The sequence below is a fragment of the Haliaeetus leucocephalus genome, unplaced genomic scaffold, assembly GCF_000737465.1.
Source record: "Haliaeetus leucocephalus isolate CR32 unplaced genomic scaffold, Haliaeetus_leucocephalus-4.0 Scaffold840, whole genome shotgun sequence".
Lineage (NCBI taxonomy): Eukaryota > Metazoa > Chordata > Aves > Accipitriformes > Accipitridae > Haliaeetus > Haliaeetus leucocephalus.
This window is the reverse complement of record NW_010973276.1, coordinates 2,372,049-2,385,819: the sequence shown is the minus strand read 5'-3', so window position 1 is coordinate 2,385,819 and position 13,771 is coordinate 2,372,049. Positions and strand designations below refer to the sequence as shown.

Sequence of the window (13,771 nt, the reverse complement as noted above, 5' to 3'; positions counted from 1 at the left end):
GTCTTAAAATCTGCCACAAATGTATCTGACTTACTTTTTAAAGATGACAAAGCACTTGTTCCTCCAAAGAGCGAGCGTGTTGCAGAACTGCCTGATCCACCTGGAGGTGGGACCAACATCACCAAGTACGTTCCACATGTGTATATTGGAGTCTTCCTTAACATTTTCAGTGGCAGCCCACAGCTAGTGTTTGCAGCTGAAATATTAAACAGAAAAATATAACACAAACGTATATTTCTTCAGAACATTAAAAACTTGCAATAAAAGGCAGCAAACAAGGCAGATTTAGGGCTTCAAATAAATCAATACGGAAATTCATTTAAGCTACATTTTGCAGCATTTCAAAGTTGCTTTAAGAAGTTGTATATAGGGGTGGCCTCATATTCCCACACAATCGGCTTTAATCCCCAGAAAGATACAAACAGTTTCACAGGTTATTTAACTAAAGAGAACAATTAAAAAAAAAAATGGCAATCTCTAGTTTCCAAACCAGGAAAATTAGGAGCCTAAAATTTAAGTATAAACAAAACTGCTTTAAGAATTACATGGTGACAAACATATTGAAAGCAGTATCTCAGAGCCAAATAATCTTTTAACATGAAGAGATCATTTGAGATTCACTACGCATTTACTATTTTAAGTTCTCCTGCTCCACATGAAATGTATACAGTCATAATGATCTAGCTCCTGTCACAGCTGATCAACACTTTTCTGAGCATTGACTAAAGAATTATCCAAGAATAACCACTTCTTCTGTAGCACTCTAGTTGTTAACTGGCAAAACACAGCCTTCAAAATAGCTCTTCAAGCTATTCTTTGCCCATTTCCCTGTAAGCATATCTATTTCCTGTATAATTTATTTTTATGGAAATGCCTGTAATTGTTTAAAATTGAAGAAGAAAAACTCACGTACATATGAAGGAAGAAGAGAAGTAATTCAGGATAAACCAAACAAAATCTTAAGACAAATCTTACAAAGCTCCAGATCATCCTGAAAGCCACCAATGCTGTTCATTAAAGATTCCCTAATTAACTTGGGTAGTTTCAGCAAGCCCATAAAAGAATACGCAAACATTGTGCAAATTACCTCAAAAAAGCAAAATTACCTCCAATTTATAATATTCAACTTACTTGTGAAACAACAGTTTCATTTCCTAAACTGCAGTCCATTTTTACATAACAATTAGAAGCTCAGTTGAACTGCCAGCAGAGAAATGCGATTATCAGTTTGATCAAATGTGGCATAAACCAGTCCTATAATTGAATACATGGGGAAAAAAGGGTGCTGCAAGTATTCTTCCTGTTTTTCCTTCTTAAAGTTTTCTCACAATCAATGCTTAATTTAGCAAAGAAACTCGTAATTCAAGCATTAAGCAAATACTACTTTTTTTTTTTTCTCAATTATTTTGGAAAAAAAAAATGCACTTTTTTTGTTTGTTTGGTTGGTTGGTTGGGTTTTTTTGTTACATGTCCTAAGAGGTTAATAATTACTGGAACTAAAAGCACGAGAAATTACTGAGAGTCAGTAAAACCTCTTCTGACCTGCTTGGTCCTCTTTCAATGTATTGGAGATTGTAGAGCCAGTGAGAGCAGCCAATGTTGCTGACGGGGAGGCTCTATACCTAGACAGCCTACTCAGAAGCATCTCATTTATACTCTTTGCAGATTCACCTTCTTTTCTCATTAATATAATTCGTTCCTGTAGAGGATTTGCTATACATACACCATTTTCAACCTATTAAAATGGAGGAAAAAGAAATACTTTTAGATATTGAAATCCATAGGAGACAGATTACCCTAACTGAACAGTAGAATTGAACAATATAATATATCAAGTAGGGATACAAACTTAAACCCTGCTGGCAGAATTTCTAACAAAAGAAGTGTTATAAAAGCTAGACAGATGAGTATTTGTTTTGTTTGCAACTCTGTGGTTCAATATAGTATCTTCTATTTTGTCTGTCCTCAAGGACAGACTGCTTGTCATAATCTTAAGTTTATTCATGGAACTCTACTTAAAAATATTTAACCTCCCTGTATTCTTAATGATGTTTCACTGGCAAGTTTTGTAAAAAGACGCCTTTAAATCATTTGCCAGCCAGAAAGTGTAAGCAATGATTTTCTTAGATTGTAATCTTCAGGGGATGTGTCATTAAAGAATGCATCTCTTAATGAAAGTAAGATCTGATTTACAGCATTAGGCATTTTCCATAAGTTGTACTACTATAGCCTACCACTTCTAGCTCCACCATCCCACTAAGTACAGCTGTTGTACAGCAACTGCTAAGCAGATATACAGACATTGCATCCAAAGTATCCCATCAAAACTAAATCCTCATACAATTTCAATTATCAATACTAGAGGTCTATGAATTGCTGTAAACTCTGCTATATAACTGAATAAATTTTTAGACTGAGGTGCTTCATTGTCAAATTAAAATACATGCACATATAGAAATGCAAGCATATATATGTATATATACATACACATATATAAGCCATTGAGAGTAAAGGGAGTTCAGACTACTGATACATTTCTCTAGACCTAATATTTTGAAATGCATTTCTTTTTATACTAAAACCAATGACTGTCATACAACATAAAAACCATTTTAGGCTATAAAATGGAGTGTAGACAAAACAATTGTATTTGTAACTTGTGGGACCTGATTGGCTTTTAACACAATGAAGCGGATCCACAGTAAACAATGCTTTAAATCCTAATACATTGAATTACTGTCCCAGCATAAAACTTAATTGCTAATTATAATAAAATACATTTTACAAGACAACTCATACTGCTGGAGTATGACAGTCATACGTCCTCTCAACATAGAGCTGAACAATACACCTTCTGTTCTGTTAAAATTTATTTCATAAACACATTACAAACAGCTATTCAGATTACACATATCAATATTCAAACCTAATATGCTGAACTGAAAATGCTAATATTTAATTAAGCAGTAGTCATGCTACCAACTCCAGAGTCATAGAAAACACATAATTTGCTTACTATAAGTTCAAAAATATCCATAAAGACAGAGTGGCCTTTTGGTGTTTTTTCATTGAGGCTTGCAGGAGACCAAATCCAGTAGAAATATGTGCCATCTGAAGAAAGATGCACGGTAGTCATAGTACTGCCAACTGGGAAGTGATTTACTGGCATTGGGATTATTTGACATACCTACGAGAAGGAGAGAATCTTAACAGTTCTCATTTTGAAGTCTGTTGTTATGATTATTAACAGTGTACTTAAAAATAAATAAATGAATTAAGATCAAGTGCAGTTAGTCCATAAGAGGCTTATTATTGGATATAATACTACTATTACATTTATTTGTTACAAAGAGCTATTCTATAAAGTTTGCCATATGGACTCGCTGCATATAGAACAGCTTATATATCTAAACATTTAACATATCTAAAAATAAAAGGATCATCTCCTCTCTAATGACTGCGAGCATACCCACAGTACCATAAGGAAAATATACATGCTAAAGAGTTATCTACTTTCTGCAACTTCTCTGAAACATTACTTGAAACTTTGGAAGAAAAGGGGAATCCAAACATTCTTAGTTTCAGGAAACACACTGGACATAAATGTGCATCCATCCTTAAACACATGGCAGGAAAAAACCCAGAGTAAACCAACTACCTATTTTTACAAAGGATGACAGTTGTTTACCTACAAAACACAATTAGATCAGAAACAATACCTGAATTTTGTTGCAGTAGAAGAATAATGAGCTGTTCAGGAAGATTATGTTTTCAGTTTAAGTCAAAGTCCATTTTGCTATTGTTTGATTGTTTTATAATGTGACCATACTATATTCTAGCTCTTACAATACTATCATAATTACATGTACAGTGAGTACATCACACATGTACTGTAAGTACAGTGTAAGTCTGTATACACATATATATGTGTACATACACACACATACATATACATGCATACATATACACACATTAACACAGAAACAAAGTAACACCTATAACATAACTTACAAGTTCTATCATGCAATGCTTTCAATGGGGGTTTATAAAAAGGCAGTTTCACAAAGTAAAAAGAAGAAACTTCAAGGACAAAACTTATTAAAGCTAGAAATTATTGCGATTAATTAAGAACATTTTCTTACTCTACTATAACTGCAATGAACTGTTCCTTTTACCTGAAGGGTATGCTGATCCACAACCTGGAAAAGGGAGTGAGGCTTATTATCAAAGGAGACGGGCCGATGAAGAAGTTTGCTGTTGCCAAAAGCAACCCACCCAGTCTCCAGCTCCTCGTTACGGCAGTACACAAAACCTCTGGCAAAAAAAGCAGTATATTAAAACTCTTTAAAACCCCATGCTATTTTCTTGTTTTTCGAAGAACAACTCGCAACCACATTCTTGAACTTTGACTGAACTTAAATTCAAGTTGGCATAAGGCAACAATTCCGACTGTAAAAGACTTAAAAGCATAAAGAAGCCTCATGACTTCAAGCAATAAAGCAGCAAGAAGGCACAGTGAGTCACATCTGCACTAATTTATATAATGAATGACATACTTAGAATACAAATACTTACAAATTCAGCAATCATACAACTATAAATATAAAGGTCACAAGACTAGTCTATAGTATATCCCTCTCAGCAAATAATAAACCAACTTATTACACATTAAAAAAATAAAATAAAATCTAAAATACTAGCTATTCTTCTAGTATACCTCTTTGCAGGAGGTTGGACTAAATGGCCTCCAGAGGTCCCCTTCAACCTAAATTATTCTACAGTTCTAGAGAAAAAGTACTCAAGAAAAGTTTCAGATGTCAAAACCAAAACATTAAAATAGCATTTAATGAAAATGCATAATATGCTCTAGTCTTGTCACACTTAACATGAGAGAGCTTACCAAAACAATAACTTTTTTTTTTTAAACAGATCTGCAGAATAGCAAATATTCAACTGTCACTTACCGCAAAGTACCATGCAATCCAGATCCTAATTTGCTTATTCCTCTGCCCACTGAATTAGTTGTATAAAGATAGAGCCCATCTGCTGCAAGACAGCGCCCTAAGTCTGCATCTGAATCAGGAAGAAAGAATAGAGCAGACCTCCTCTGTAACATACAAAACTGGAAATTCTCCATGGTCATTACACTCCTGTGTAATGCTACCACAGCAACTGAAAACCAACAGATGCTCATGACAGGTCATTACCAATGGGTCAGAACCATTTTTTTAATGTTGAATTTATTATTCAGTGTTCTAAGAGCTACTGTAACATAGTCAAAGTCCATTCTTTTTACAGTAGTTTCTTTACATTTCTTTCAAGCCTTACAGAGGTGCCTAGACTACGCCTAACTCACTCACACAAATACTAAGGCTATTTAAATCTCCTGCTGTTGCCAAATAACAAGAATTAGGTGCTAGTCACTCAGCTTCTCTTTTGAGATAATAAATGACATTAGCACTGTTTTTTCATGATTCAAATGTACATCATGCATTTCTGAATAATTTCTTTTTCCTGTGTTGTGTTCTCATTTCAGTGTTAAAGACCTGTCTTTGGGTATTATGGCCCAAGCTGCTTTAAAAAAAAACAACAAAACAGTAAGTTTGAACTTGCTTTTTCCACACACTATTCAAAACTATAAATACAGTAGGAACTAGACTAGCATACCCAACCATGCTTAGGAACACAGAACTATTCAACCAAACTTATTTCAAGTGGAAAATTCCTTTACTTAAATTAAAAACAACTTGAGTATTTGCTATTAAATGCCTTCAGAATGACGCAAAGGAGCAGAAGACCATTCTCTTCTGTTTTTGCAACAGGTAATGCTGTTCAGAACTCAGAACTGGCAGCAAGATAAAATACAAGCAAGCCTTATGACTATGCAAGCCTTTTTGCTCATGACCACTGATTTAACATACTGTTTGTAGGGAAGAAATAATCTAATATTGAGCCTTGATCTATTTTCTGGTACAACTCTGTGCTTCTCTTAAAGCTAGTAAACAGACCCTTTCACCTCTGAACACCATAAATGAAGACAAAATGTATTTCAAATACAGCTGTGTCACTCACAAAGTAGTAATTATTAACAATCAAGATGGGACGCACAAGGCAAAGCCTTGTAACAGGGATGTCAATAAACCAGTCCAGTCAACCTATTTAAGTTCACAGAATCTGAACAGTCAGCTAGGGAAAGGAAAAAAAAAAAAACCAACCCAAAACCCACATCTAGTCACTCTCACAGCAAGAAAACCTTTCCAAAATATACATGTCTACATTAAATTTGCATATAGCCTAAAATGAAAACTCAAGACTTGTAAATTCCTATGGCTTGCTCTAAACTTAATGACATGTCATCAAAGCTTCAACTAATATTTCTAAAGCAATATGAACTCTCTCATTTAGTGCAAAAATAGTAAGCAAACAAAGCAGTAAAAACTGAGAATTAATTCAGGGAAAGAAATACAAGACAAAGCATAAAAAAACCCCCATACAAAACAGAAACAAAAGTAGACTAGGAAAAGGGGAAAAAAAGGCAATGAACTTGTACTTCTAAATATAAACATGCTCTGCCAGTGATAGCTACTGAATACAGTGATACTGCACAGGGAAAAAAAAAAAATTACGCTTACTGAAAGACTAACTAAAGTGGATAATATCCAAACTCAGTTTGACCTCTCTGCAAAATTCCCACTGAAGTCAGGGAGGGTCACTGTATCTACTGCTTTTGATGGTTTCCTACAGCCTGACTACTAGACAATTTAAAATAGCACCTGATCTTCAGCAACCAAAAAGTAATGCTTTTCTGAACACCATTATCTTGTACTTTAAAAAAATGATATGCCATACTATCATTAACACACCAGACTTAAGATTTAGCCTCTTAATTTTAATATAAAACAGGATAATTTTTTCTATCTGATCCCCAATAAAAAAAGCAAACAAATCATTTACATATCTAGTTAGATTAACTTAAGAGAATAGGTATGACAACCCAAACGATGTAAACAATTTAGTACTTGTGTAAATAAGGTCCATGTTTTCAAAACTTCAGTTTTGAACTTACAAGCTAAGACAACAAAGTGCCCAGACAGTTGCTGCCCTCCCCCTCTCATTACATATCAGGCTTCAAGACACTCCTGTGATGCCCAGTTCTCTCTGCAGATGGCCCTTCTAAACCCTTCAGCTTTCAGTTATTAGATATGTACTATACTTGCTTTTACATTAATTCCAACAGAAGGGAGAAATCCCTTCCAACTCTAACGCTTTATATTAATTTTTAAACAATTATAACCACTAAAAGCATCTTGTCCTCCCCTGCTCATGTTGACAGTCATGAAATAATTCACCTTTATTTTCACTGCTGGAACTACTGTTGGCATCAGGTGCAGGTAACATGTCTTCAAAGCCCCAAGACACTATATGCTTTCCTCCAAGCAAACAAGAGGGTGATCCAGGTCCTCCCTCCAAAAGCAACAACCTTTAAGCGGAAAATAAAATAAGATGCGTAGAGAACAGTGATAGCAAAAACTAGCTAAATCAAAAGTTAAGATGAAGATATATTTTAACTGATTATTCTCTGTCAGAGTTCATAAGCCAGTTAAAGGAATCATCAATATTTAATTAAAAAAATAAAAACTTAACACCCAAAAAACAATTAGTAGATCCTTTTAGGTTTGACTTTCTAATGTCTTCCTTCTGCAATTGACTAAATTTCGATCTTTCCTAGAGCTTTCAATAACTCTAAAGCCTTTTCATCACATTTAAAGACATTTATCTATAAATGCACTTACACATTTTCAGACCTGATGTAAAAGTGCTACAATTAGAAAAGGCACTACAAACCTGTATAATACATCAGCCACAGGCAAGGATCCTAGATCAGTCTGTTTCTGTAATAGATGCACTGTATGAACAAAGGTTTTCAGCGACCCTCTAAAAGGATAAGAAAAACATGAATTAAAGATGTCTACTGAAACAAAACTGAATACAGACAGACAACAGCATCTATGTAGAATATAATACCCAGTACCATAAAGAGAGAATATCCAAGATATGTCATCAAGCTTCTTTTCTAATTTGCATTTCTTTTCAGGATGATTTTCAGTCTTTTGTGGAGGAAGTGAAAAGAGGAAGAGAGGGTAGCATAAAGGAAGAATGCTGGCAAACTGCCAGTCTAAATCACGCTATCTTTTTGGAAGAGGATGAAGCACCATGCAGGTAGGGAGATCAGCAACCATGGGCTGTCATAAACAACATGTATAGTAAAGGCAATCTAGGCACATGATAAAATACCTCAATCTTGCATCTATTACAGACAGCTACTTTCAATATTTCTTGTAGCTGATTAATCATATTTAGAACTTCAAATACAATCTGCGGGTCTTCCTGGGGCTGAGCCAAAGTATTAGTAAGAGCTGCTGCAGACATAGCTAGAGATGGATTTCTTGACTAAAATAGAAAAGACCTGACTAATTAATTTATTATCAAGATTCTGATTACTTTTACTTCCAAACACAGATTTGGAAGCTTTTCCCCTTCTGAAGTGATGCATTTAAACATATAAAAGGACTAGATACTTCTGAAAACAAAATTAAACCACAGCAGAAGTTGTTTCTAATCTTGCCTAAAAGTGTGTTGCCTTTAAATTTTATTGTGATATTTACAAACATATGGAGTTTGTAGCTCTAATTATAATTCTTGTTCATTCATAAGTTGAGTACTTTTTTGGAGAACCTATGAAATCTGTATATTAATCTAGTGGAAAACGCCTGGGGTTTTTTGTAGAAATAAAGAGATATAGAGGTCTTGAAAACATATATTTTACAGTTTCTGTTCTAAAGGTCAGGGTATTAGGAGGAAGTAATTTTCTGAAAGACATGGTGGCTTTATTTTCAGGCACAATAGCCCAGCTAAATACAAGAATCTTGACTGTGTCTTAGGTGTGATAGTAGTCACAGTTATGAATCAATTTCTTCAGAAGCATGACTGATCAATTGAAGAGATGCCTTCCATGCACTCCACTGAATATAGTCTTTTGCTTTGTCACACATGGTCAGTCTTAGCTCCTTAACTTTCCCCCTCCATGCCGCAAACCCTGTTTTCCCCACTGTCATTTTCAGCCATATGCTTTCACTGATAAACCTCAGCTTGGAGAAAATCAACACTGGATGCTTCAAAGCACCTCATTTAATTATTTAAAGCAGTATTTACCCTGTTGTTTTATTCTTAGTAATATGAAGCACCCAAGATTGCAACTAGGAATCTCAATAACTGTCTCATTTTGAAGGCTTTTTCTTCATAATGGTACCCAACACGACTCCCACATTTAAAAGCAAAAATGCAAGGCTTTCATAGGTGAACAAAGTACATCAGGATACTACAACTCTGTAAGCAATGCAAGACAGATTTGCAAAGAAAATATATGATCAACCTTCATTTCAAAAGCTGCATTTGAAATTTAGCTCTTTTACAAATTCAGCTGCAAAAGAACATCCCATACTTCCTGAAAGTAAGACATCTAGAAAAAAAAAATGAGATTGTGTTTATCAAATCCAATTTATCTGAGCTATGTTCAAGTACACTGCCTTTTAGATAAGACAGTTGTCAGTGCAGAAGAGTTTGCCACATACAGTAGATTTCTCATTGACTTCATTAAAACAAGTACACTAGAAATTAAGTGTTTTTCATTTGAATAAACCTTTTTCTAACGCAAATCATGACATCTCCTGAGAATTTCAACATCTTAAATCAGAGTTAAACTTGACAGACAAGGCTGCAATCTGAGAAACATTAAAGCCAAGATTTTCAAAAGGCTACTAGTGATTTTAGACCCACGTTCATATGGCACAGAAGCTAAGTTTTGTATACTCCTCTCCCCAAGCCTCATCCCCTAAAAAGAGTAAGTTTTTATTAAAAGCAATTATGGCCACTTTGTCCTCAATCACCTGATGCTGTGCTAAACCCATGCAGGGCACAGTATAGTTCAACCTACACTGGTTGAACTCTTCACTGGCAACGAAATGAAAAAAATGTTTCCAGATGTTTCACAGGCAACACTGAAATCTAAAATGAATTGCTCTGAAACTTGGCAGTAATACCTTCTACAGCCAAATGAAGGTGCATAAGCTACAGGACTAAAGGGGCAGTACAAAGGGAAAACTGAGACAACTTTCCTCCATGATAAAAACATTTGGAACCATTCCTAGAACAGATCACTGCAGTAGAAGCAGCATTATGCACAAGAGGCATTTCTAACCTAGATCCTTCTGTTTTTACATACGCTTAGTTTATCAGTTCACCCTTTCCAAACCAATATTTAAATATTAGAATGAAAAAGACAAGTGTAAACCAAAAATTAGTATCAACAGTGTGGTCACATTATTTTTGATTCTTATGTTTAAATATAAACACTTACTACCAATATCAACCACAACATGTCATTTCAGTACAGCTTCCTCACCTTGCACAAGCCAAGGCAACTAGGGCAGCAGCAGCATTTTCTTTTTGCTTATATGGAATCTGTTGGCCTGAAGCAGAAGTGTCTTCCAGCCAGGAGCACAGCAAAGACTCTATTCCATTAAGACAGTCAGCTGGTTCCTTAGTCAAACTCAAAGGCTGGCAGTCTCGAAGGCAATTCAATAGCACCTCAGCAGTTATGTTACAGAGAGAAGGGTCTGTTCTACTTTGAGACTGAATGAGGGGAAAGACCAATAGAAGCCCCATTCGTGAAGTAAACGGTGCCTGCTCAGGCTGCTGTAATAAGCCTTGACGCTTGAGCAAGGCCAGGGCTTCTTCATCCCCTGAGCTCTCCCGGTCATGCTGCTCCTCCAAGGCTAGCTGGCGCTGGGCATTCCAGAGTCCACGCAAAGCATTTAGTCGGTACTCCAGCAGTCGAGCATAAGCATTGCTCTGGTTTCCGCACACAGATCGTAAGCGCTCAGCCAGCTCAGTCGGATTCTTGGTCTCAAATGTTAGTATCTGAAAGGAGGGAAAAAGATGGTATTTATATAGGTTTTCTTTTTCTTAAGGGGGAAAACAAAAAAAGAAAAAAAAAAAAGGAACATATGCCTGTAGTATGATTTCTAGATCAGGTGTCCTCTGCAACAGATTTTGGGATAATTTATTTTTTTTTAATTTCTGGGCATGAATAAAGTTACTCTGGAAGGCAAAGAGCATGCAAGTGGTATGGAGTCTGTTATTGTTGAGTCAGCATTGTCTCTGAAGCCTGGCCTTGGGGGTTGCTGACAGAGATTTTTAAACTTTCAGTCGTGATGCTAAAACAACAGTAATATAGATTGTAAAGAAAAACACATACGAGATAGTATCTTTGAAAATAAAGATCACCTCCCCTGGAGCATTTTTTTTTCTGTAATCGAGGTAATTTTGCAAAGAACTTCAAAAGGACTGAGAAGGTAGAAGGTCCCTGGGGCTGAGCTTAGAGCCCTTCTATGGAAACCAATAGGTCAACAATATTTTGTAATAATATATATGTTCTAGTTTTAGAGCTTTTCAAACAAGCAAACCAGCTACCTAAAATGAACCATGAGTTTCATTATACATTCTCCCTCCCCTTTTTCCCTCCTCAGTTTTGTCATATTGCACTTAGCTACACCTTTCTCAAAATATTTCCAGTTGCTGCCACAGTTTAAAAACCTGAAAGTCTCATCATCATCATTTCAGACAGAAGAAAGAGGGCTTTTTGGCACTTCTAAGTAAAATTGGAGACAAAGCTGGAACAACAAAAACCAAGTAAACCACGATGGAAAGAAATATATTTATGGGTTAGTACCCAGCCCAGTACTTGAAAGAACTCAGAATTTCAAGTAATTTACAGACAACTTTTCTCCCTACTTCATACAACAACAGTTGAGATCAGCAAAGTCACTTAAGCTATGGCAACCTCAAGGAAAGCAACAAGCCAAATATTTTCTGATACTTTGGATCCAGTGTGCAAAGGGCTTCTGCTTGCATGCCACGCTGCCTCATCTCATCCACCCACACACACCCCTCTTTGGCCCATCTTTATGCCGTAAAGCTGTCCTTCCCTCATTTAATTAAACAAACAAACAAACAAAAAAAGGGAATGGGAGAGATTAAGAGATGCAATGGGTAATTTCATACAGGGTTGTTTGTTTGTTTGTTTGTTTTAATTGTAGGCAGTAGTCATACAGAATATGAAATAGATGTTTATGTCTAATTGTAGAATTTTGAACAGCTTGATAAAACGCTTCAGGACAAATCACATCTGCCATTTCTACAAACACCCCAACTAAAGTCAATGAAACAGCTTGTCAGTAGAACACTTACTAAAGTCATGAAAAGTTCACTTTAAAGTAATTCACATAATAATTACACTTGAATAGATGTTACTATTGAGCTTCTTAAAACTAATGAACCTCTTTTAATTAATTTCTTCAAAGAGATTAAGAATATTAATTGCTAAACCACATATTATACATTTAAAGTAACTACCTTATGTTAATTTGTGTTCTATTGTCTCAAAAATAAGTTTAATTGTTTCCTGTTATAGATGCAATCACGTTCTAAAACAGTTTGTTTTTGACGTTCTTGAACTAAACTAAATACATGATGGATCCTCAACTAAGCCATAATAAGCTGCAGAAATGGAAGAAAATGAGAATTAATGTTTTAATCTGGAGAGATGAATGCTGAAGAAAATAGGTCTACGGTCTTTGACTATGCTAATAACAAAGACACCACAAAAGACAAGTTGTGGTATGCTTAGTGGGCTTTCCCTTTTAGATTATACTTCCATGGGGAGAGCAGCTTAGTCTTCTCCCCTTCCCATAAACATAGTGGAACCCTGCAATCCATGCCAGATAGCATTTCAAAAAGTTGCACCCACCTAAATTATAAGTATACTACTATGTTAATTCACAAACTTTGTATAGCCTCATGTGGACTTTGAACCAAATCTGTACTCAGTATGTAATAACAAGCAGAAGGTTTAAATATTCAAATATACAAACACATGAGAATTGCTTTAGCCAAATTGCAAATGCAACCAAAGACTGAGCTCCAACTGCAACTGATGAATGGTTTTTCAGTTTCCTTCAAGTTACCAATGTTATGTTTGGTGGCTTCTCATCAACAAAACTGTAACCAAATTGTTGCAGAATGTCCACGTTTTGCATACAATTTAACCTTGCAAATTGTCACTCATTAGGGTCCAACTGAAGGTACACTTACGAAAACTAGTCGCACTGTGTTACATGCTCTTGTTCCTCAGGTCCCACAGTGTCCTGGTTTCAGCTGGGATAGAGTTAACTGTCTTCCTAGTAGCTGGTACAGTGCTATGTTTTGAGTTCAGTATGTGAAGAATGTTGATAACACTGATGTTTTCAGTTGTTGCTCGGTAGTGTTTAGTCTAAAGTCAAGGATTTTTCAGCTTCTCATGCCCAGCCAGGGCACCTGACCCAAACTGGCCAACAGTGTATTCCACACCATGGGACGTCCCATCTAGTTTAGGAACTGGGGGGAGTGGGGGGGCAGGGATCTGCCGCTCAGAGACTGGCTGGGTGTCGGTCGGCGGGTGGTGAGCAATTGCCCTGCGCATCATTTGTACATTTCAATCCTTTTATTACTACTGTTGTCATTTTATTAGTGTTGTCATTATCATTACTAGTTTCTTCTTTTCTGTTCTATTAAATCGTTCTTATCTCAACCCGGGAGTTTTACTTCTTTTCCTGATTCTCTCTCCCAACACACTGGCTGGGGGGGGGGGGGGTTGGTGTGGAAGGCGGGGGGG

At 36.0% G+C, this 13,771-nt stretch overlaps 1 protein-coding gene across 6 annotated transcripts in view; it reads right to left on the bottom strand.

Annotated features, from left to right (window-relative positions):
- Window positions 1–13,771, bottom strand: part of HECTD4 (HECT domain containing E3 ubiquitin protein ligase 4) — a 78,720-nt gene that overhangs the window by 54,969 nt on the left and 9,980 nt on the right. For all 6 annotated transcript variants that reach the window (XM_010582106.1, XM_010582108.1, XM_010582110.1 and 3 more), the window contains exons 2-9: window positions 10,463–10,980; window positions 7,846–7,935; window positions 7,350–7,480; window positions 4,965–5,073; window positions 4,176–4,314; window positions 3,017–3,187; window positions 1,543–1,735; window positions 35–196 (exon numbers count right to left, since the gene is read on the bottom strand). In XM_010582106.1, coding sequence (XP_010580408.1) covers window positions 35–196; window positions 1,543–1,735; window positions 3,017–3,187; window positions 4,176–4,314; window positions 4,965–5,073; window positions 7,350–7,480; window positions 7,846–7,935; window positions 10,463–10,980 — 1,513 coding nt within the window. The remainder of the gene's footprint in view (window positions 1–34; window positions 197–1,542; window positions 1,736–3,016; window positions 3,188–4,175; window positions 4,315–4,964; window positions 5,074–7,349; window positions 7,481–7,845; window positions 7,936–10,462; window positions 10,981–13,771) is intronic.